General features: G+C 48.0%; 1 protein-coding gene across 2 annotated transcripts in view; it reads left to right on the forward strand.

Annotated features, from left to right (window-relative positions):
- The first annotated feature begins 6,132 nt into the window (after window positions 1-6,132).
- Window positions 6,133-25,831, forward strand: part of MIDN (midnolin) — a 118,582-nt gene continuing 98,883 nt past the window's right edge. The window contains exons 1-3 of one of the 2 annotated variants that reach the window (XM_032970658.2): window positions 6,133-8,098; window positions 15,595-15,682; window positions 17,095-17,157. In XM_032970658.2, coding sequence (XP_032826549.2) covers window positions 7,896-8,098; window positions 15,595-15,682; window positions 17,095-17,157 — 354 coding nt within the window. In that variant the 5' untranslated portion in view covers window positions 6,133-7,895. Of the gene's footprint in view, window positions 8,099-15,342; window positions 15,470-15,594; window positions 15,683-17,094; window positions 17,158-25,831 lie in introns of those variants that run through there. The other variant, XM_032970659.2, reaches the window with a different exon arrangement.

Consider the following 25,831-nt stretch of genomic DNA (forward strand, 5'->3'; position numbering starts at 1 on the left):
AAATGGTATATTACTCCATATGAACTAAAAAGTGAATTTTGATCTACAACATCCCGTTAATTTTTTTTAACAGAGACAAGTATTCTGTAAGTTATGTCACTTTCATACTGAAAATGCTAAACTATTTTGTATATTTATTGTAAACGTCCGCAGATAGATAAGCCAATCATTCAGCTATTTAATCAAGTAAAAGTGTGTAGGTAATTTCGAGTATAACGAATAACGCGATGCAGTTAGGAAGTATAGAAATGCTGTTCAAGCAGAATGCTTAAAAGTTAATTGCAACAAACAAGAACAACCATGGAAAGTTCCTTTAAAAAAATGCGCATTGCTCACAGCTACGCCACATACACACGTACACAAAAATAGCGCCATGGCTCAGTGATCGCTGTCCCGCCAAGACACATGCAACTATGCGTCGACCAACAGACGGGCAGTAAAGCAAGTAGGTGACTGATCCAACTCTATATTTGAGTGCTATATCCTCATGGAGGTGGGTTTTCGCCAGCAGTTTTAGCTTTTTTCTCCCACACCGAAAGAATAAAAACTCAATCGAAAACTGGGGAAACATCCCAGTTCTCTAACCTGCTTATAAAGAGTGTGAACACTTTCTGTCAGGATAAATAATTTATGAACAGAAAAAAAATGCATAAGCAGACAGTAATAACAGACAGTATAACCGCCACTTTTTTCAAATTTTCTTGCTGTGGTTTTCACACCTGATGATGGCTTGTGTTGCAGTCGAAACGTCGTGAGAATTGTATTGTTTTGTATATTTTTATTATTTTATTGTTTTCCTTCTACGTGACTTTACCGAAAGAACCAAGAATACAGCCAGTATACCTCAATGTAAAGAGACAAGACTTTTTACACATTCCAATAGCCACATGGCGTTATGGGAGCGTATAATTTCAACAGTATTGGTTCCCCCGAAAGCAAACTCTGGACCAGTTTCAACATTCAGTGTCTCTTGATTTAAAGCTTTCGTGACTGCAGTAATTCATATTCTTAGTTCTTTCGGTAAAGTCACGTTGAAGGGAAACAACAAAATAATAAACACAAGATCCAGGTCCGTTTCAACACATTACATAAAATCCGTGATCTGGTTCCGTCTGTAAAAGATGTGCCTCTGTGGTAGTAGTTACATTGGAGAAACCAAACGCCATGTCTCGGACCGCATTCGTGAACACAAAGCAGACCTTAAACACGGTAGGACCAACACCTCCGCCGTGGCAGATCATTGTTCTAATTCAGTAGGCTCACATGCCATTGACTTTTCCAAGACAGAGGTTCTTTGTAAGCCATCTGGCTACCATGAGAGATTCGTTCATGAGGCTATCCCCATATACAAGCACAGAGACAATTTCAACCGAGAAGATGGATTCTATCTTAGCAATCATTGGAAAGATTTGATAAACCATTTCAGGTCTTAATTGATTGTTCACGCTTACAGTGGCTTTCAGACAGCATACATTATAAAAAAAAATTTCGTCTCCCCCCTCCTCTTTTCAGAATATAGATGGACTAGTCCTAAATAAACTGCCAAATCGCTGCGCGTGGCGCTAACGTTTTTTATAAATAAATAAATGCACCGTTTAAAAATAAATTTATGCAAACCAACACACCTGAAGACGACCGTTTGTGTTATGGTCGAAACGTCGTGAGAATGTTTTTATTGTTTTATATATATTTTATTATTTTGTTGTTTCCCTTCAACGTGACTTTACCGAAAGAACTAAGAATATAATATTCAGTGTCTCATTAGCAGTCAAGCTTACTTGACCCTCATTCTTCGTATGGCTGATGCAGGTGTAGAGCAACAACTATAATATTTACACCGGTGTGGTTGAGCCAGATATTTGCATTCGGATCAGAGGAGTGAATCGCTGCGATGGCTCATTCGCATTTGTGAATTGGGCATTCGGTCGTCTTGTTCCATGTTCTGTTCTGGGTGAGCACAGTCGTCGCACACTGCCGGAGAGTTTTTATTTTTTTTCATTTGTGCACCATCCAGTATCCCCATCATCTGCTGCCATGGTTTGTGCGGTTGCAGTTAAGGATGGGCCCGCAAGCTCCATGCAAGATCGAGTATCTTCTGAGTCGGGTCTTTTATACCTGTGAACTGCCAGATGTGTATCGGCAAAGGCCCTCTCTGTCAGATGTGGGTCCCGAGTTCGACGCAAATCCATATGATACACACTCTAAACTAATCGGCAACGTTTTTGGAGAGCATGTCCAAATTCAGCAGACAATTAGTCTGCGAATGGATCTCTTAGTGTTAAAGTACCTAAAGTTCCCTGTAGTGGGCATCAGTGTGTCGTCTAAACTCTAAAGTGCTTCCTCGCATACTCATGGTTCACTTGCATATGACCATTTCATAAATTTACCATGATTAAGAGGTTAAACTTTTACATGTTCACTTTTTTAAATTAGCTTTTAATGGTTATTGCATTAACACGAGGTCAAAAGCTCTGTGTTCTCTCGTTCAATTAGCAAATTTCATTTGAATCACCATGGAAAATCCCAGCAGCAAGATTGTATCTACTGCTTTAAATCACTTGAATCGTATAATGTACTTAATTTTTTAAAATGTTTTTTTCTTAAACTAACATTTAATTATCCCAATAACTGCAGTGCTTCTTCACTATACACTGCATACACCATGTAACACCAGCACATGGTGTTATCGTACACAATTGCCAAAATAATTGGCACTTGCCAAAATTATTGGCAGCTGTCCCTCAGTGTTTTTGCTACTTGAACAAAATGTGATAATGGTGGCATAATTTGCAATAATGCTGTTAATGTCAAATCTACCACTTCGCAGCATGATACAAGGTCTGTGCAGTGTTTAATCGTAGTAATGATGTTGTAAAAAATATTCAGTCAATTGTCTGTCCACTGCCGGATGAAGGCCTCCCCTATGCCGCGATGGACATGGGAAATTGTTTGACCATACTTCATTACGTTGGTCAGTGCGGAGTGGTGAAGGGTAAGGTGGGGGAGGTGGGGGGTGGAGGAGCAATTTAGATATCATGACTCGCCACTGATGTTAGCCGTGAGCTGGGAATCAAACTCGGGTATCATAGGCGATGGTGTGGCATTGGCTACAAGCTACAGTGTATGGCAGGAGCAGTAATGGCAAAGTCTATGGAATTGACACGGCAACCTTGACGAAACTGTTGTTATTGTTTCCACATAAGGTGTCCCTGTGACGTGCAATGTACTTAAACCTTCTCGAACTCTTCGGTCATCCAGCCTCATCGGCCAACATACATCAACTTCATCACTGGTCGATATGGGTGAATGGGGTAATTTTTTTCTCTCAAGATTTCTCTGGATCTTTAGATTGTACAAGAACAGCCCGCTTTTTTTCAGTCGCTCTTCTAATCACTCTTCTACCGCTACTACTCTGTTCACCTTTCCCCCGTAATCCTCTTAATTCCTCAACCCATGTTGATGGTTCGGGTTTGGCAGTCACAGTTTCATCCCATTCACGACACTGCAGAACACAACAACCACTCACGGGCTCAACCACTCACCAACTAACTCAACCACCACACTATACAGGACACAACAACCACTCACGGTCTCAACCACTCACCAACTCACTCAACCACCACACTATACAGAACACAACAACCACTCACGGTCTCAACCACTCACCAACTCACTCAACCACCACACTATACAGGACACAACAACCACTCATGGGCTCAACCACTCACCAACTAACTCAACCACCACACTATACAGGACACAACAACCACTCACGGTCTCAACCACTCACCAACTAACTCAAACACCACACTATACAGGACACAACAACCACTCACCGGCTCAACCACTCAACCAACTCACTCAACCACCACACTGCAGGACACAACAACCACTCACCAACTCAACCACTCACCAACTCACTCAACCACCACACTCTGCAGGACACAACCACTCACCAACTCACTCAACCACTCACCAACTCACTCAACCACCACACACACTGCAGGACACAACAACCACTCACCAACTCATTCAACCACTCACCAACTCACTCAACCACCACAGTCTGCAGGACACAACAACCACTCACCAACTCAACCACTCACCAACTCACTCACTCACCAACTCACTCAACCACGACAGTCTGCAGGACGCAACAACCACCCAACCATTCACCACACTCAATAATCTTGCTCTATTCAAGAAAGTCCGTCAACTCTTTACACATATGATTAAACTTTGTGAATTTGCTGGCCTTTTGTTGTTTTGAACATTTTCTCGGCAACCGTAATATAAACATACATTGGAAGCTAAGCGGAGTCGAGTGTGGCGAGCGCGTGGATGGGCGATAAATGACGTCACGCGATCTTGGACGATTTTTGACCCCCCCCCTCGTCACAAAAAGTCAGACACCCCCCTGAAATGACGTCACAAAGCTCTGCCCCCCCCCCCCCCCCCAAAACCATATTTCCATTTTGAAAATAAAACATGCTTCAAATCGCTTTAAACTATTGTCATTGTAGTGCGTATTTAATGTGGCGCTGCACTCTGATATTGTAGGAGAAAACATTTATTAAAAAGTTTATTTAATTAAGTAGAACGTATTCTTAGTTTTTTCGGTAAAGTCACGTTGAAAAAACTAAGAATATGAATTACTGCAGTCACGAAAGCTTTAAATCAAAATTTAAGTAGAACGTGTTGTCTATATTTATTTAAAGTTGCGCATTTTGATGTGACGTCACATTTCTCACCCCCCCCCCCTCGTCACACATCGTTACAAATGTCTGACCCCCCCCCCGCCCTAGGTGCGTGACGTCATTTATGGACGGCCCCTAACAGGTGTTACGAGCTACAGATTCTACTGTTTTATGGGAAGCTTTGGACACAATGCGCAGTAACATCCATTGTTGTATTGTACGTCTATGCCATCACCAACTCCCACTGGCTAGCGTGGTGAAGTATGGCCTCTGCGGATGTGTATGCTTTAACTTAGCCATTTCTGTGACCAGTCACAAGCTAATCACTCAGCCATTTCAATGCTAAATTCTATGCCAATTCCTTTGTCAAGGCGCTTTGTTTCCTCTCACACAGCTTAAAGGTCGCGATCTGAGCGTGGCTTTTTCGCTCCAGCGCTGTCCTCCAGACAGTCTCGTCCCTTCACCTGATGAAGGCCGCTTGTGTTGTGGCCGAAACGTCGTGAGAATTATATTATTTTATTTTATCAATTTATTATTTTATTGTCATTCTACGTGACTTTACCGAAAGAACCAAAGAAGATGAATCTTTGCAGTCACGAAAACTTTAAATCGAAATTTATGGTCAAGTAACCCCCATGGGATTGAGGGGGGGGGGTTATCGAGCAGTGGATTGAAACCAGGGCGCGGTATCGTTGATAGCATGCGTGACGTCATCGCGTCACCTCGAAACGTCACTAAACCCCTACCGCAAAGTGTCGTCATCACATACGCGTGACGTTATTCGCGCCCATGGTAATTCAGACGTGACGAGTCGCGTTGTCTCGACACGGGACGTTGATCACGTGCCGCCTCTGGAACGGCCGGTCTCTCGGTGCGTGCATGGTGACGTCACCTTGTCACGAACCGGCCGGTCTGTCGGTGCGTGGTGACGTCACTTCGATGTCAAGAACCGGCCAGTCTGTCGGTGCGTGCGTGACGACGTCACTTTGTCACGAACCGGCCGATGTCGGTGCGTGCGTGGTGACGTCTCTCGGCCGTGTGCGTGGTGACGTCATCGCGCACGCGCCGATAAACTTGCTGAGTTGGCGCGCGCCGGCTTTCGAAGGTTTATCCCGCGTGACGTCACCGCGTTTACGTTAATTATTTAAGTCGGGTGACAACGTCACCGCGTCGTGTTCATTCTCGGGGGGGGTTCGGGGGTGTAGGGGGGGAGTTAGGGGGTGTAGGGGGGTTTAGGGGGGGTGGAGGGGGGGTGGAGGGGGGATTAGGGGGTGTGGGGGGGGGTGGAGGGGGGGTTGGGGGGGGTGGAGGGGGGGTTGGGGGGGGTGGAGGGGGGGTTGGGGGGGGTGGAGGGGGGGTTGGGGGGGGTGGAGGGGGGTGTAGGGGGGGGGTGGAGGGGGGTGTAGGGGGGGGGTGGAGGGGGGTGTAGGGGGGGGGCTCCATTGTTTGAGACTTCGCGCGAGAGGCTGCGAGCAACTCAGTCCGGGCTGTGCAGACACGCGGAGACACACAGGGACGCGGAGACACACGGACGGAGACACACAGGGACGCGGAGACACACAGGGACGCGGAGACACACGGACGGAGACACACAGGGACGCGGAGACACACAGGGACGCGGAGACACACGGACGGAGACACACAGGGACGCGGAGACACACAGGGACGCGGAGACACACGGACGGAGACACACAGGGACGCGGAGACACACAGGGACGCGGAGACACACAGGGACGCGGAGACACACAGGGACGCGGAGACACACGGACGGAGACACACAGGGACGCGGAGACACACAGGGACGCGGAGACACACAGGGACGCGGAGACACACAGGGACGCGGAGACACACGGACGGAGACACACAGGGACGCGGAGACACACAGGGACGCGGAGACACACAGGGACGCGGAGACACACAGGGACGCGGAGACACACGGACGGAGACACACAGGGACGCGGAGACACACAGGGACGCGGAGACACACGGACGGAGACACACAGGGACGCGGAGACACACGCGGAGACACACAGGGACGGGGAGACACATAGAGACGGGGAGACACACAGGGACGGAGAGACACACAGGGACAGGAAGACAGACAGGGACAGGAAGACAGACAGGGACGGGGAGACACAGAGACAGGGAGACACAGAGACAGGGAGACACAGAGACACAGGGACGGGGAGACAGACATACACGTGCAGAGAGACATACAAACCGGCGCGTGTCTGATTTAACACAGCTCTGTATGTAGTAAGCGGCACGATAGAATGTGTTCGAGTGATTCGCTTTGTACTCGGGGTTTAATTAACGAGCTGTTGCTCTTCTAAAAAAGCCACCGTATGCTGCTGATGCTGCTGCTCAATACAGTTTGCCATAAAGTTGAAACAAAGACGCTTCTCCGTCCCGAAACCAATCATCTTTCGCTCTCTCTCACACACACACACTGCGCGCCGCTAGTCCCCACACAGCGGCACGGACCCCACAGACACTTGGCCCACAGACGCTTGGCCCACAGACACTTGGCCCACAGACACTTGGCCCACCGGCGAACAGAGAGCCAAGAAAGCCATCCCCGCGTAACTTTTATCTCAAATGCCGGAGTGACCGAGAAGAGAGAGCGAGCACGCGGCTTGCCTTCGTTTTATAACGCCATCATCAAGCGCTGCTGCTGCTGCAACCAACATCACCATCATCATCAGCACGTCCCACCCACTCATCCCAGCCTAACCCTACCCCTAAAGCAGCAGCAGCAGCAGCAGGCACCCCCCCTCCTCCTCCTCCCCCGCCCTAAGCACAACCTCCCCACCCAAGCCCTTCCTCCTCCTTCCCCGTGGCTCCATCTCTCGCGTCCCCACCTCCGCCTCCACCACCTCGCCGTGCTCGGCAGCTCCATTGAACCCTCACCGAGCCGCGGGGCCAGCCAGACGCGGTCCCCACCCCTCCTCCTCCTCCACCACCACCGCCGCCGCGCTTCGTAACAGTGGCGCGGAGAACGGAGATCGAGTAGGCGACTGTGAGCCCCAGAGATAGGGAGGAGGAGGAGAAGAAGAAGAAGACGAAGTGGGGTGGGGTGGGGGGCTAATATAGTGAGGTCTAGCGAGCGAGAAGAGTGAAACAGCGAGGAAAACCGGCGACAGTGACGAAGACTAAAAAAGCTCAAACTCCCGAGCAGCAGCATCATCAGCAGCACAGATGGAACCGGGCAGCAGCAACAGCAGCAGCAGCTATGACCTTGGCGAGGTGTCGTCGCCCATCGCCGTGTGCATTCGTTCCACCACGGGCTCCGAGTTCGAGGTGACCGTCTCGGCCGACGAGACGGTGGATGGACTCAAGCTGCAGCTGTCCCGCCGCCTCAAGGTGTCCCGGGACAGACTCACGCTGCTGCACAGAGAGACGTGAGTCACCCACACGGGGTCGTGCAGAGTCACCCACACGGGGTCGTGCAGAGTCACCCACACGGGGTCGTACAGAGTCACTCACACGGGACAGGGGTCGTACAGAGTCACCCACACGGGGTCGTACAGAGTCACTCACACGGGACAGGGGTCGTACAGAGTCACCCACACGGGGTCGTACAGAGTCACCCACACGGGACAGGGGTCGTGCAGAGTCACCCACACGGGACAGGGGTCGTACAGAGTCAGCCACACGGGGGTCGTGCAGAGTCACCCACACGGGACAGGGGTCGTACAGAGTCAGCCACACGGGGGTCGTGCAGAGTCACCCACACGGGAGAGGTCGTACAGAGTCACCCACACGGGACAGGGGTCGTGCAGAGTCACCCACACGGGAGAGGTCGTACAGAGTCAGCCACACGGGACAGGGGTCGTGCAGAGTCACCCACACGGGAGAGGTCGTACAAAGTCAGCCACACGGGACAGGGGTCGTGCAGAGTCACCCACACGGGACAGGGGTCGTGCAGAGTCACCCACACGGGGTCGTGCAGAGTCACCCACACGGGACAGGGGTCTTATACTACTGAACAGAGACGCGCGAGTGAGCACAGACGAGAGACATCGTCGCACACTCACGTGTGGACACTACTACACAGACACGTGTGGACACTACTACACAGACACGTGTGGACACTACTGCACAGACACGTGTGGACACTACTACACAGACACGTGTGGACACTACTACACAGACACGTGTGGACACTACTACACAGACACGTGTGGACACTACTACACAGACACGTGTGGACACTACTACACAGACACGTGGGGACACAACTACACAGACACGTGTGGACACAACTACACAGACACGTGTGGACACTATTACACAGACACGTGTGGACAGTACTACACACGTGTGGACACTACTACACAGACACGCGTGGACACTACTACACACTCACGTGTGGACACTACTACACAGACACGTGTGGACACTACTACACAGACACGTGTGGACACTACTACACAGACACGTGTGGACACTACTACACAGACACGTGGGGACACTACTACACACTCACGTGTGGACACTACTACACAGACACGTGTGGACACTACTACACAGACACGTGTGGACACTACTACACAGACACGTGGGGACACTACTACACAGACACGTGTGGACACTACTACACAGACACGTGGGGACACTACTACACAGACACGTGTGGACACTACTACACAGACACGTGGGGACACTACTACACACTCACGTGTGGACACTACTACACAGACACGTGTGGACACTACTACACAGACACGTGTGGACACTACTACACAGACACGTGGGGACACTACTACACACTCACGTGTGGACACTACTACACAGACACGTGTGGACACTACTACACAGACACGTGTGGACACATCATCACAGCAGGACAGCCTTGCTTCACGCTCCGACTGTGTACAACACAGCACAGTAACGATGCACAACCGTGCTAACCCACACACAGACTGCACTACAGTATACAAGCCTCACAAACCACACTTTACATTTGGAGTCGTGTATATATCATTATACATCGCCCTGTACGGTAATTTATAAAGTGTGTGTGTGTATATAGCCTTTGTATGCGCCAGGTTTACGAACGCCCTCTCTACATAGGGATGTTAATACACCCCCTTACCCATAGTGAATAGTCGCAGACTCTGCGACTACAGCACAGGAACTATATATGGCACACACTATTCACCATGTCATACTACCGGTGTTATTGTAAGGTGCTATGTATAAGTTGCGAACCTCAGACAATCGAGCCCTCCGATCCACAGTCGAAATCCTAAAGCGTGGTTGTGTAACCACACACCGCCTTACAGATAATAGTATAAATCTAAGGCCATATGGCCTCGTTACATAATGCTGTATTGTGTATGATTGTATGCGTGAAGATATAACGTGGTGTATGTGAGCGACCGTGTGTATTTAAAACAGTGTATACCCATATCCTGTGGTATACCAAGGGGGAGATCCTATATACCATCGGTGCCCATATACAACTTTGCCCATGGGCTAAATCTACGCGTTGATATTGTCATAACTTTGATTTGTAGTTTAAACTTTAAACTATACAACCACAACTGATACTATTGCACAATGCTGTTACAATGTGATAGCACGGTGTGTGTGTATATATATAAGCGTTGTTGCCTGGCCATCCACCCCCCCCCCCCTCGTGTGCCGTGCCGGCTTTCATAGGTGCGATACTACTAGCTAACTGCACTTGCCCTAACAAGTCTGATGGCTACACGGGGGTGGGGGGGTCTTTGTCTTTGGTGCTGCCACCGAGGTCTGCAACACATTCTGCAGCTGCATCTACAGCAGATTCTACAATGACATTAGGCACTGCATAGCGAGACGGTGCCGTACGTGCAAGCTCCGCCTTGGTCAATCTACTGCTGGATGAGGGCCTCCCCGCACCGCCATGCGTGGCAGTGGGGGGGGGGATGTTTGACCATACTTCACCACGCTGCGCGGGGGCAGTGCACAACAATGGGTTTTTCTGCACTGCCCTCTGCTGTCCAGAACCTCTGCTGTGTTTCTACGCATTGTCGATTGTCACCTCCGGCTCAAGCCCGAGATATTTACCACGAGATATCCACCACGAGATATCCATCCCGAGATATTTACCACGAGATATCCATCCCGAGATATCCACCACGAGATATCCATCCCGAGATATCCACCACGAGATATCCATCCCGAGATATTTACCACGAGATATCCACCACGAGATATCCACCACGAGATATCCATCCCGAGATATTTACCACGAGATATCCATCCCGAGATATCCACCCCGAGATATCCACCACGAGATATCCATCCTGAGATATTTACCACGAGATATGCACCACGAGATATCCATCCCGAGATATTTACCACGAGATATCCATCCCGAGATATTTACCACGAGATATTTTCCATGATATATCCATCCCGAGATATTTACCCCGAGATATCCATCCCGAGATATTTACCACGATATATCCATCCCGAGATATTTACCCCGAGATATCCATCCCGAGATATTTACCACGAGATATTCATCCCGAGATATTTACCACGAGATATCCATCCCGAGATATTTACCATCTAATATTTACCACGAGATATCCATCCCGAGATATTTACCCCGAGATATCCATGCCGAGTGGCTCGTGATGTCTGAACCCCCCCTCTACACTATGTCGCTTTATACCTCTGTAACACAATTTTTGTTCCTGGGTACCAAGTGTGTTTTTGATTGCTTATGCCTAAAAAGTAGAGGAAATTTATATTATTCCCCGCAAACTGCTTTTGTGACCGGGACTTTACGTGAAGGAAAGACACAAATGCACACCACGTGTTCTCATTGAAAATAGATATTTCAAAATATCACTGTCCTGGTCACAAAAGCAAAGTTTTTGTGGTGAACAATAGCCATTTTCTGTACTTTTGAGGCATAAACAATTAGAAAATGACATTTACTACCCAGGAACACATTTTTTTTGTTTGTTACACAGTGCTATCAACCCCGTAACCGATCCGTGTGGTAGGGGGAGAGGCTTCATCCAACGGCAGATTGAGAATGATAAACTGCATGCGAAACACTACCAAATGCAGGACTGTACTACGCAACAGTACATATTTTGTTGTTGTTAAATATATATTTATTGGAGAGCTCATATATTAAAGTATTGTGCACGCTGCAGCACGCAGTGTATTCGGTTATGTGATGATGCTTAATGAGGATCACAGCGAGCGGGTCCGCTGTGCTGTGCCATAGCATGCGAAGGGGGTCAGCACATAGCACGCCGGCTTAGTCTCTGCAGTCGTACATGATAACCAAGGTATCTTGCAATTGTGGGCTGTTGTCGCTGGATACATCTCATGCAACCCCCCACCCCACACACACACTCTTATTCGCCTATTGAAGCTGTCTGTTCTGAGCGCCGTGTTGCTTCGCGACTCGCAGATGGCAGTGAGGCGGTGTCCGCCAAGCGCTTTGAGTAATGTCAATTAAACGGGTTTGTCACGCTCTCTCTTCCCAGGTCAGCTCATGCACCCTAAAATAATAAACTAATTTGCATTTTGTATACTCTTTTTATTGTTAAATTTCGATTTAAAGCTTTCGTGACTGCAAGTATTCATCTTCTTTGGTTCTTTCGGTAAAGTCACGTAGAATGAGAATAAATAATAAATTGTGTTATTTTATTTTATCAATTTATTATTTTATTCGCATTCTTTTTATTGTGTTCACATCACTGCGTTGCGTTTGCATCTCAAGTTATGATCGGGATGATAACAAAACTATGTTTAAAAAAAAAAACCCTCAATGCTGATGTTACGGTGTAGTGGGAACGGTATGGAACCCGGCAAACGTGAGTTAGATTCCGGGCCATAGCTAACATCAGAGACGAGCTATAGACATCTGACCTCCCCCTCTCAAGCTTGCACTGACCAGCATGGTGAAGTATGGTCAAACAACCCCCCACCCATTCCCGACTGCGTGGGGAAGCATTCATTAAGAAGGGATCGACAAAGGGCCGTCAATTATATCCATTAAATAACTGTAATATGTAGCTGACGTAACGCCTATTGTCATTCAGACTGAACTATTATAGCCTTTACGCCCTATAGAGAAGCATTTTAATCCTGCCCCCAGTGTATATATTATATTGAGCCTTTACCGAACGGAACCATGTAGACATTTATTATCTTACAAGCGCGTCTTGCATAATAATACTACACGTGTCTAATATACAGTTCCCTTTGTGGAGTTCATGCTATGCATCATATAGCGATCTACACAGGCTGCGTTGTGACTCTGTACTGCCTTTGTGTCATCAAGCACTGCACTATCTGTGCAAGCGACACGAAAGCCCCACGCTTTCCCCTATAAGGATGCGCTACACCATTCACCCTACAAGGCGATGCTTTCTAGGTTATCCTCTATCCAGGATACACTCGATGTAAGGAATGTGCTTATACATTTTTGTATTTCTCCGTGCTATAGTCTCCACTAGACCATAATTCAATACAGAGGCTGTGTTAACTTGAAACTGGGGGTACTGAATACCCGAGTTCGTCATCTGATGAACCTCGAGAGAGGTCTTGACGCGAAACGTCGCCGTGACACGTTGATGAACTCGGTCGTGAGAAGTCCTGTGAAGAATGCCTTGTGTGAACGGGACAGTCGTGTCGGGTGGTGGAGGGTTCACGACAACGTTGGAATAATATTACCACGTGGCCTTGAACCAAACACACCACATGGGCCAGAGGCTATGTACTCAACTATTGTACGCGATACGGAATAGCATAGACTTTAATCTATAGCATTCACTCGAAAGGCTACATTTGATATCATCTATACTATCCTGTACCCTATGTGTGCTATACAATATATACCTACAGCACCATCCTATACACTTAAGAATACTGTACCCTATTAAGGCTATTCAACAAACAATCCAGTGTTATATTCTACATATACTGTATATCATGTACAGATGTATGCTCTGCTATTCCCTATACAGGCTTCGCTGCATGCTGTATCTCACAAAGATTGTTATACAGTACCCTACACAGGCTATTATTTAATAAGAAAACTCTACACTTACTGGACATCTGTGAACAAATAGCTTTATAGCTCATCGGATTCCTACAGTATAAATAAATATCCTGATATAGTCTATATTTCATGGGATACTATAGCATACCTCATACAGCCTATACGATCCTATTACCAACGCATACTTTGCTGTGTAGACGTGTACATCATACAGCCTATACGATCCTATTACCAACGCATACTTTGCTGTGTAGACTTGTACTGTGGTCTATATGTATATCCCACGGAGGACGTGCTATATACAACGTGCTATTGGCGCAGCCTGTGTTTATTGATGCTATGTTGGGTTGTTCGCTGCAGCTTTCGTGAACAATAGGGGCAGAGAGAACAAGTCGGCTCGCTCAGGTTCGCCATCGCATTACCGGGCACTGCTTATCGACCTAATAGGGGGTGGTGGTGGGGGGACGTGCGTGCGTGCTATATCGACTTAGTCGGCAGTGCAACAGTCCGTCTATAAATAGCGTGCTATTTTTTTTGTTGCGAGATCGGATTGCCATGTAACTACGACTGACGACCCACTGCACGTTGGTGTCGCATGGTGGAAACTGCTTTTCTCTAATATCGAATTCGCGTGCTTTGTTAGCCGGTAACGTGCGATCGCAGTGTGCCTCTGTCACGTGTAACCTGTGCTCAGTGTGTGTTTGTGTGGCACAGAGTAAGCCTCCAGTGTATCCGGTTATCGCGCTGCGCTACGAACCCGGCGACCAGAGTTCGATTCCCGCACACTGCCACCAGCAGCACCAGTGACGATTATCTGAATCGGTCCTGGGCCTCCCCCAGGGTCGAATCAGGCTGAAATGAGTACCCTGGTGCGGTGTGTAAATATCGCCACTGGGGAGACAAAGGCGGCCGGGCGTGGGGGCTAGTCACTCACCCCCCCAGCACTTGCCCCAAATGTCTGTTCGGGCATATGCTGGGTGATCTTTGTCTTTGTGTGTTTCTGGCCACCCACCACCTCGTGTGCCGTGCCGGCCTTGAAATAGGTTGCCCGCTAACAGCAGCATTTCCCCAAACAGTCTGTTAATGCTGTATGGGGGATCTTTGTCCTTGTACCTAATCCGAAGACGTTATGAGCCACAGTCGTAATTGCGTAGCATACGTTGTGTTTGTCGCGGGGAGGAGGGTGGGCTGGGGTGAGCTTTGTCATTCATTCCTTTGTTGAGGATCTGTCATGAGACCTGCCGTCTGTCCCGTCATCAGAGATAGGAGGAGACTGCGGTACAATCAGCCACTATTGTGAAACCCCCCTTTGAAGGATCAGCACCTGTGTCGTAAAGACACAAAATTTACTGCACATCCAATGCCCCATTGTGCCGCGAGCACAGCACCGCGAATTGCTTATTTTAACTCACAAAAGCCAGTGTACACTGCCGCTGCCTCGCCAGTTGAGAAATGAAAAGCTAATGGTTTTATGAAACTTCACGAATGAAAACAGCGCGTGTACCACCACCGCCTTCCCCAACATTTTTTTCTCTCTCTTGGCGTTCATAATTTGTCTTGCACGATAATGGCCACACAGACAAAAAAGATGAACGTCTGTTATTTTCTCAGCGTTTGTCATCATCACCGGCCCACGATCAATCCGCCGCTCCACGAAAAACTCCTCTAGCTGTCGCAATCAGTGTTAACGTAATGCTGGAGAACTGACGTCGTGGAAGATTGTCATGGGGTTCAACGCGCTTGTGTCCACGTGAGTGTGTTGCAGTGTATTTGTGAGCCCATTTTTTTGGCGCGTGCGTGTGCGTTTAAGCCCGTGTTGTTTCGTGGTAAGTGTCGCACATCGACTTACGTGCGTCTCTTCTGTTGTCTCTGCAGGCACCTGAGAACGGGCAAGTTGCGCGACTATGCTGTGTCCAACGGAAGCAAGCTAACATTGGTGCCAACGGTGGAGACGGGACTCGTGGTATGTTTGTGAATTGCAACACATAACACACCCGCAAAGAACACACTCGTGTTTTCTGCAAAGAAGGATCCCGCGGTGGCGCGATGTGATCTACCTCGCCTGGTATGCAGGAGGTCGTGGGTTCGATCCCGACCCTGACGCCTGCTGTATATTTGGGGTTTGCATGTATCTCTCTCCTCACGGTTGTTTAGATTTTTTTTTCCGGGTCCTCTGGTTTTTCTCTCAGCATTTAGGAACATACGTTTTCGAGTATTTGACTGTTATAAATTTCCACGTGATAAGCCACTGCATTGAGCTGTCCTTTTTGGCGAATTCGCTTCTGAAGAAGAGCTATACAGCTCAGCTGGCCTTAGTAAAGTATTTTTTTTAACAGTTTAAACAGTTGAACACACACACATTGGTCATTCTCTTCTGCTTCCCCCGTTCCCTAGAACTTCCTTCCCACAGCCATCAATGCTGTCGACTCTGCCCCCTGTTAAAGTCCAGTCTGTGGACGTTCCTTTGTTTGCTCAGCCTCTGACTGCCTCTGTAAAGCTCATTTGCCCACTCTTTCTCTACTGCGTCTTCACATGCACTTATATTCAGATCCTGTATGAATTGAAATTATATTGTATTGTTCACATTATCTCATAAATACACGTATTCCATACCATGCAAGTGTATATTTCGTAAATGCATGCGCACACGTTTATGATGGGTTGTTTTTTTAGAGCGCAACTATGTCCGTGCCAAGTGTTTTTCAGCCTTCTAACCCTTCTCGAACATGAATTGAATTTGCATCAGTCACGGAGTCGGTCGTGACCGGCTATACGCGGCATGTATTAGAAAGGCGTAGTATGCGTTATCGCAACGTGATAGTCATCGCCAATTGAACAATATGTGCTAACATTTAAACAGTAAAATACAATCACAGCCGTGGAAAACGCTGTCATGTGATAGGCTTATATGGTATCCTCTGAGTCAGGGGAAAGCTGTTTGTGTAACATTTAAGCCTGGATCTTGTTACAAAAGACTGTTAGTTTCAAAGCCAATTCCCGGTGCTTTTGAAGCAAATCTAAGGCCATACAATGAAAAATGCAGACTCAGATACTCATATAAGTCCTGTTTGTACGGGGGGGCTGTGCATGTTGGTCTAGTACTGATTTTGCATACTTTAATGTCTAGACACGAAAGCCTCATCGAGGGTCAAGCCTCATTTTCAGCAGGGCACAGCTTTGAGATCCACAAATGTGTTGACTAATCAGATCATTCATGCAGTATAAAATGGGTACCACTTTGTGGGAAGTCGACGGTGGTTATCCGTTGGTGTACCGTCTCCCATCATTGAAATTTCTAATATTGGCTTGGAAAATATGTGTGATTCGGTACTCTATGTGTTTAATTAACACATGTATTGTATTTGTTCTCTGCAGTCGCAGTCGGCAAGGCCGGAGCAGTCGGTGATGCAAGCTCTGGAGAGCTTGTCTGACAACCAGGTAAGGGCGCCACGCTGGCATTTTGCTGTTGCTGCTGCATTGTGTGGTGGTGTGGGTAAGCTACGAGTGGGATCAGTGCTGAGTCCGGTCTTGTAGGGGGGGATGTGTGGGTTGGGAACGAAGGGTTGTCCTCCTTTGTTCTGTACTAGGCAGCTGTTTCATGGCATGTGGTAGGGAGGGGTAGCCCCAATGGGTTGGGCACTGGGTGTGGGGCAGCGGTGGTGGGGTGTGGGATTTGCAGAGTGAGTGAGTGGGAGGGAGGGCTTCCCAAGGTATATATTTGGGGACCCAACCACGCGCTGCATGCTGGAGATTTCTTGGGACCCACGAGCCAATGAAAGGCGTTGCTGTACAGTGGGTGTGGGCCAGCTGCCCAGCACGCATGCACACACACACACGGCATTCCGGGGTTGTGCTTTTCTCGAAATACGCAATTACTCACACGGTCTATGAAATCCAATGACCGAGACGGTTGATTTTGTAGTGAAAATAAGGAAAGAGAATGCGCTTTCCAACAAACAAAGCCATGAGATTTCAGTACCTAATGGACAGTGCATTACTGCCATGGCAAGCCTGAGTGCTTTGGGTGGGAATGTGGGTTGCTGGTGGCCAGGGGTTGAGGCCATTGTGGGCATCCAGTGCTGTTAGTTCAGAGTTCCATTTAACCCATTAAGGGTTAGGTGTTGTTAAGAGGGCATTGTTGAAACGTGTTGTTTTTACTGCCACCCTACATGCACCTTTGGTGGGTGGTGAAACAACACACTGGGCATATGCCACTTCAAAGCAAAGTATTTTTTTTATAGTAATGCAAATGTGGGCAGATTACAGCTCATTCGGTAAAGCAGAGGGAGCTCTCAACCGTGAGATCGTGATTTCAGATTTTGGCCTGCTATTGAGTATTTTTTTTACCAGTGTGAGAGATATATAATAAATACTTTGTAGCAACGAAAACGTTTTCTGTTTTAAAACAAAGTGCAAATGCTTGTAATACTCTTTCATCTGGTCTTTCTTAACGTATGTGTCCGAGACAATTGGGCCGACCGTTGAGCTCCGAATGGCACCCTATTTAGATTTGGCAGAGCGCACGCAATTGTTTGCATTGCCCCTCCATTCCAATCGGACGCGCTCGCCATTTGAATTTGCCCAACCGGTGCGGAACGACGACAAATGGACGGGAAGGTGCACGCGGCGCTTCCCATTTGGCTCGCGGGACGCTGCCGAGTCATTTTCGCCACCATTACTACTCAACGGTGTGTAATTGTGCTAATGCTCAAATCAATGCGACTGCCTTCAAGGGAGGCGGGTGCAATTGTAATTCCGTGGCCGGCCCCGGCTGCTCGTTCGTTCGTTTGCTCTCAGAAGGTCTCTGCGGTGTTATTGTTATTATTCTTTTTTTTTTAAATGACCGTCGCTTTATTTCGCTTCGTGCACGCTCGGGCCTTTGTGCGCGGCTCTTACCGACGTGTCGAGCAGTCGTTATGCGAGGAGTGCGTGTTGGCAATATGTCGAAATGTTTGGAGAGCCCCGTATGATGGGACGCGTTAGCACAAAACACGCAGGCACGCAGCTCGAGCGCGTAGAGGCGGCTTGATGGCTTGCGCCCAGTTTACGTTTAGATCTTGGGCAAAATCAACGCTTTAATTGCAATTTTCATCGAGCGCCATTCCCAAACGCCTTGCTGTCTGGTTTAGTCTGAAATTTTAAGATCCTGTGAGGACAACTGTTTCGATGTCACAGCCAAAATCCCCGAGAAAATATTCCTCCCCAAGTGAATAAAAAATAGACAAAATAATTATTCCCATATACCTTACGAAGGTCGGCCTTGTAAGAGAGGCAATGGTTCATATTTAGCTGTCACTGGATTCAATAAGAGACCATTAATTGAATTGAAAATATATAAATGTAAACGACTGTACAGTCATGCCTTAGCTTTGGGAATTAGAATTCATAAGACGTCTCATTGGCCAAGTTCAATTTGCATATCCGCTTCGCATCACTGAGAATCATTATTCTTAGCATCATTATTCTTAGCATTGCACTGTTGCTATTAAAAGCTGAGCGGCCCTTCTAAAGGGGCCGCGTATAGGTATCCTCATTCACAAGCAAAGACAAAGATCCCCCGTATAGCCTTAGACTATTGGGGCAAGTGCTGTTGGTGAGGACCTATGAAGGCCAGAACGACACGCGAAGGGGGTGGGTGGCCAGCACCACGCCCGGTCGCCTTTGTCTCCCCAGTGGTGTTGTTTACACACCGCACCAGGTACTCATTTGAGGCCCAGGACCGGCTCAGATAATCGTCACTGGTGTTGGCCGTGAGTGGGAATTGAACTCGGGTAGCCGGATTTGTAGCGCAGCGAGCTAACCGCTACACTACCGCTCCCCATCCATTTGCAAGCATGTACACACACGTGCACACACACGTACGTACACACACGCACGTCTGTGACTGCTCGCTTGCACGTCGTCCCACAGACTGAGCCGGTAAAGTTAAACCCTTGCGAGGCCACGCTGAGATTGATAACCTAATCGCGTGATGTTTTGAGGCGTGCGTTATTGTTTAATCAAAGCCGCGTGATGCGATTTAAGATGGCAGGCATGAGAGTTTTACTAAGCTGGGGGTACACTGGCCAAATTCAGGCCTGGTTAAATTGAGATTAACGACTGACTTGTGACTAATTCCAAGTAAGTCGCTTTCTTTGGCTTTTTTACAAAATAAAGAAAACTTAACTGCACTCTACGCTATTTGACAAATAATTATCAATCCTTGTGCCGTTGCGATAATGACTTGGCTATAGAACTCCCTTTGGGCCTTGCAGTGTACAGTACGAGAGAGAAAGCATGCCACCTTTTTATATTGCTTTAAATCGTTGAAGACAGTGTAATTGTCATTATTATTGTTATCCGGTTTTTAATGTATTACTAAATCTCGCTCCTGAGCCAAACGCTTTCCCAGAATTGGCCACAAATTTAGCAGTCTGTAAAAGCAGAAAACTAAAGTGTAATTCAATTGCATCTGCATTGCGATGAACAAAATTGGATGAACTATTGGAAAAGAAAGCAACAGCAATCACAAATATGCAGTTAACATTGACGTCTTCTGAACATCGCATTTCCGAAAACGCTCGCGTAAAGGGGTGGTACGGTGGTTCGGCCAGCGACCTAGGTTCGATTCGCACCACGGCTAACACCGGTGGTGAGTAATATCAGGATCCTGACCTTCCCCCCCCACTTCGCCAACCCCCCAATTATCCATAACAGAGGTTTTTTTTGGGTTAGATGGCGTCAATATAAATGTGTCGTTAAACCCGCCACCACTCGACACAACCAATTTTTAAGGTTTGTCACGTAAACAAAACGTGAACAATTAGCTACTAGTTCAGCATACCGGCGTGTTGGAAAGTAAACCCGCAACATTTACAATTCGAGTACTATGACATTTCGCCGGTAATTACAACCAGCCTCATGAGGTGACAGCCAGAAATGTGGAGAAATCCTTCTGTTTCGGTCTTGAATAGAGGGAGAGATGTGATGACGTCCCTTGCGAGGCACACAACCACCGCGATTGCCAGAGCATGGGGAGAACCTCATCTAAAAGTGGCTGGACAAAGCCCTGTAAATTATTATGATGGACAACAATGATATCCATTTGCCAGTTTTACATACTCAACGGCAAGTCCGTGGGACGCCACCCCATATCTTCAAACCATGTCCTGTTGTAACAAGAAGGCTCGTTGCCCGAAACGTCACCCACTATATTTCTATTTATTTAGTTTATTTGTCCTTTTAAGGCCACGGGCCGTGTCATCGGCGAACACGTCCGAGTTTCCCTGTTGTAAAGTGGCGGTTGCGCTTCAAAGTTTTTACGGCGACTAAATGAACTCTTTGGGCGTCGACGCGCACACGGTTTTACCGGCAAGGCGTCGGCACCGCGGGGGGGGCGGGGGGGGCTCTGCTTTGTAAGCCCGAGCGCAGCCTAACAACGCCAGCCAAGATACTTGATCTCTTAGTCACTGGATATGGCTCTGGGCGGCCGTGTATGCACGCATGCACGGAGAGTACAACTCTCACCTCCGGCGCATGCCGTAGCTCACGCACGCTCATTCCCGCCCCGACGGGAACGCCGTCGTTTTTAAGTGTCCCCGTGAGTGCGGCGGCGTAAGAGAGAGCGAGCGGGCGTATCGATCCGTCTCCTTTATTTCACCAGGTGGGAGCCCAGACAGTTTTTTTTTAAATCCAATTTGCATGAGACACTGCATCCTGTGCACCGTGGTTTGTACGAGAGTGTACAGTGGTCCCTCGGTTAACGATATAAATTGTTTCCATGAAAACCATCGCTAATTGAAATATCGTTTAATCGATGGCATCGTGAACCGAGGGACCACTGTCTTTTGTTTGTGCGAGTGCCATTCGAACGCTTTGTGCTATGATCTGAAGCCATCTGGGTTCAATTTGTGGGCAAGACTTTGGTGGCCAGGACACAAGTGTGAGGCGCTTATTTTACCTTAATTGCTTCTCTCTGACCGCATTTCGACACAACAGCGTAGATAATTGGAAGATATTTTGTACGTGCACATCTTTTTTTACTAAAGAGGTCATTTAACACTTGCATTGTGCACCACGTTGGGCTATGCGTGTGCATCGAGTGAATGCGCAATTGGATTTATGTGGAGACGCTATGGAGGGAATTTGTATTTTGAATGGCCGGCGCAGCCGTGATGCGGCAAGTCGTAATGAGAGGGCGGAAGGCATGCGATGAGCGAGCAAATCGTGCACTCAAATGTACGCAATGTACGCGTGAAAATGCGGACACCGTGGCATTTAAATGCAGCTGTACATTGCCTCGCATTCACTTTCAGTAAATCCCCCCGTCGTCTCTTTGTCCAAAGCTCTTCGTCGCTGAAGACAAGACACGTGCTCCTTGTTATCTCTTATCACTCTAGCGGTGCTGTTTGTTGCTGGCCGCTTGACGTGTCGGGCCTTTGCGCCGTGTGCACTCGGCAACTGCGCTTAGAACAAAAATGAATCGGCAATCCCCGAGCAGTTCAACTCCTGGCTGCGTGTCTAACTTTGTCCATGATTGCTCTTGAGTCATTAAAATGAGTACCACTATGTGGAAAGGTAACATTTCCCCCCACCCCCCTCTTCTAAAAAAAGAGTGTCTCCACATTCATGGGGATTTTGTTTTCCCACTGGCTCAGGATTGCCAACGGAGATGAGCCCCTCACATTTGTGTCGGAGTGTGACGTCCGTTGACTTAAATATTGAGGTATACAACATTACTTGGTATATACTCAACACATTATGTGCTGCATATTATGCCCACACAGTACATAGTACTGCTGATTAAATATACAACCCATATGGCAAGTTTTACCTTGAGGCAGTTTTGTCTCAGAGGGATCTCTCTCCAGGGGCCAGGGGCATCTGGCTTTGGCATGCTTTCAGCAAGGGACACTGCCACGGTCGCCTTTTTTGGCCTTGATGCACACACACACACAATGGGCACACACACACACACACAGAGTCTCTCCCAGGTTCGCCATATACTTACTGTACATTCCGCGTGGCTGTGTGCAACGAGGTTCGCGTTTTATCGCCGCGTCTTGTCATGCCCTGCGCCCTTTGCTCGCCCGTTCACATTGGCGGTAGAAGCCTCGCGGACTCGCGATCCGTGGCTTGCTTAATCACGCGCCCCTTTTGACACACCGTGTTTGAATTGATGCTAAAGGTGCCATGACGTGTTGAACTCGAGAGTAGCAGTTGCTTGGCGCCTGCGCTCGCTTCAAACATTACGCTCTTTTTCAAACATTTACATTTTTTTAAAACCCAGCGTAAACGTTTTCACGCGCTTACCCCGGCCGTGTGTTGTCGTCGTCGGTGCTTAATGCGTGTGGAGAAGTTAATTCGGTGCCCCTTATTTAATCGGCACGAAATGTCTCCTGCGGTGCATTGCCGCTTTTTGTAAAGGAGAGAACTTGGCAAATGTGACATTTTGTAGGGGACATCTTTAATGGTCTTAGAGGAAATCTCGTGTTATTTTTTTGCACTTAATTTTCAAATAAGGGAATTTTCAAATGAGGAATACAGCTGCAACCCTGGTAGATTTCTCGTATGAATGGCTATGATCCCTTTGCTGCTGAAGATTGTTTTTCGTTCAAAATTTTGGATAAAAACAACTCAAATTGCTGGAAACCGCAGCCGTTTCACCCCTTTTCCTGACACTTTGACAAAAGCAGCCTCTTTTGTCAAAGCATGTTTCAGCCCGGCGCTGTAGGTTCTTTAACATCTGCCTCATAGCGAAACGCTTCGGTAATTTCTCAGTACATTTCAGCGGCTCTTAAGTTAACGTCAAAGGCGCGGGCACGAGGCAAAACCGGTGCCGTGGCCAGCACGCCCCGACTGCTAGGGTTACGCAGCCACGTTAAATAGCAACGGGGGGAAAAAAAGAAAAACAACACGCGTCTTGCGTGTGCGCTCGAACGAGGCCTAAATTGTTTGGCGGATGGGGGCTGGGACGAGGGCCAAAGGCGGCAGAGTGGAGGGAGGTCGCGAGTTTGCGGTTTTTGTGGCTTATCAGCCGGTCTCCATGTGGAACAATGCGCGCCCGCCCGCCCGCGCTCGTGCGCCCGTGGGACTGCTGAGTTGCTGCGTGTGGTTGTCACGGCAGGGGCTTCGCTGGGGCGATGCGTTCCCTCGCGTACCCCAAGCCAAGCCGTCCGGCGGCGGCGGCGGCGGTGGTTGGGGCACAACAAACCGCACGCAGACCGGTGGAGGGGCCTCCTGCCCGTTCAACGCGTCGCAACCGCTCCCCCCCCTCACCCCCTCAATCCCCCCCACGCGGCTTGGTCGCCTGCGCGTCTTTGTCTCGGTGTGTGTTGGCAGAAGCGCGTTAGGTCCGGACGTCGATGCGGGAGAGGAGGAAGTTTAATCGCGCAGAGCATCGTCCGTTGGCGTTTAATCCGCCTGGCTCCGTGTGCCTCCCAGCCCATGTGTTGGTCTAATCAGTCAAACCCTGCGCTGGATTTTGACTTCAAGTCCTCATCAGCAGTGAGTGTAGTGTGTAGAGAAAATCTTGCCGTGCCGAATTACGAAAATACCTTTAGCCACTGTTTAGCTGCGTTGTTACATAATAATAGCAGCAGCATTTTGTTTTGATTCGATTACATAAATGTTCTGTCTGTAAGGCGTTTTCTAAAGGGTTACACCAAGTGTGCCTTGCCCATTGAGACCTTTCCGTGAGGGGCGGGCGGGCGAGCGCGTTACTCACAAAGCTGCTGCCGCTGCCCTCAATATCCCCAACCTTAGCTCGATTAAAATGATAGAACCACGCTGTTTCGGTTACGTCGCCTTTATATCGCTCGCACTTCACGTCCTCCTCCCCTCCTTCTCGTTTGTCGTCATGCGTTTTAGTTTGGTTTATTGCCGTTTTTGAGCCGGCCTAGGACCAGGATTGGGGAAAGGGCCACAGCTCCTCTGCCGCTTTTCACCCAGGCAACCGGAGAGCACAAACTTAGATATGTCTTGACTCATCGCTTGAACGACAAACGATTACTCATGTTTAAGAACCCACCTTATGGCGGGACCCCGGGGTCCCATAAGCCCCCGGGCTCTCGCATTATATTTATAATGTAAACAAAAAATTTGCTCTTTTTCACCAATGGGTTTGAAGTATGGTTGCAAGTGTTGTCTTGTTAAACTGTGCCTTTAAAACTGAAAACTACTTACCTGCAGTACCTCTATTTAAATACACTATCGAAAACATAATTTACACCCCTCTGTCAATCAGTGTTTCTCAGTGTGGATTTGTGAACACACTTTGTAAAGAGTACATAAAATGGTACGCGTTTTTAATGCGCTGTGCATATTGTAACAAGCGTTTATGGAAATGTTACTCTACAGAGTACTGGGTCGCCGCTCCTCTTATCCACATTGATACGAGCGCGGTACGTGGGGACTACGGCTTAACCGCAAAAAAAACCTATCTGCACAGCTGCATACGGACAAGAGAAGTATTATCAAACAGGAGGAATTAATGGTGCAACCCATCTCATCTGTTAAATATCTGCAGGTAATAGGATTGCCATCGATTGATCCTGGCTGCAGACATTGTTAGGTCACAAATAATAATGAAGACAAGGGAGCAGTTTCACTCTATTATGCATACCGTGATGACAAATAAAGGACTTAGGTCGTGTAGGCAGTTTGAGCAGTTTGACTTACAGTGAGGGAAAAAAGTATTTGAGCCCCTGCTGATTTTGTACGTTTGCCCACTGACAAAGAAATTATCAGTCTATAATTTTAATGGTAGGTTTATTTGAACAGTGAGAGACAGAATAACAACAACAAAATCCAGAAAAACGCATGTCAAAAATGGTATAAATTGATTTGCATTTTGATGAGGGAAATAAGTATTTGACCCCCTCTCAATCAGAAAGATTCCTGGCTCCCAGGTGTCTTTTATACAGGTTACGAGCTGAGATTAGGAGCACACTCTTTAAGGGAGTGCTCCTAATCTCAGCTTGTTACCTGTATAAAAGACACCTGTCCACAGAAGCAATCAATCAATCAGATTCCAAACTCTCCACCATGGCCAAGACCAAAGAGCTCTCCAAGGATGTCAGGGACAAGATTGTAGACCTACACAAGTCTGGAATGGGCTACAAGACCATTGCCA

The sequence above is a fragment of the Petromyzon marinus genome, chromosome 44, assembly GCF_048934315.1.
Source record: "Petromyzon marinus isolate PM22_M1 ecotype Great Lakes invasive population chromosome 44, UKy_Petmar_22M1.pri1.0, whole genome shotgun sequence".
NCBI classification, from domain to species: Eukaryota; Metazoa; Chordata; class Hyperoartia; order Petromyzontiformes; family Petromyzontidae; genus Petromyzon; species Petromyzon marinus.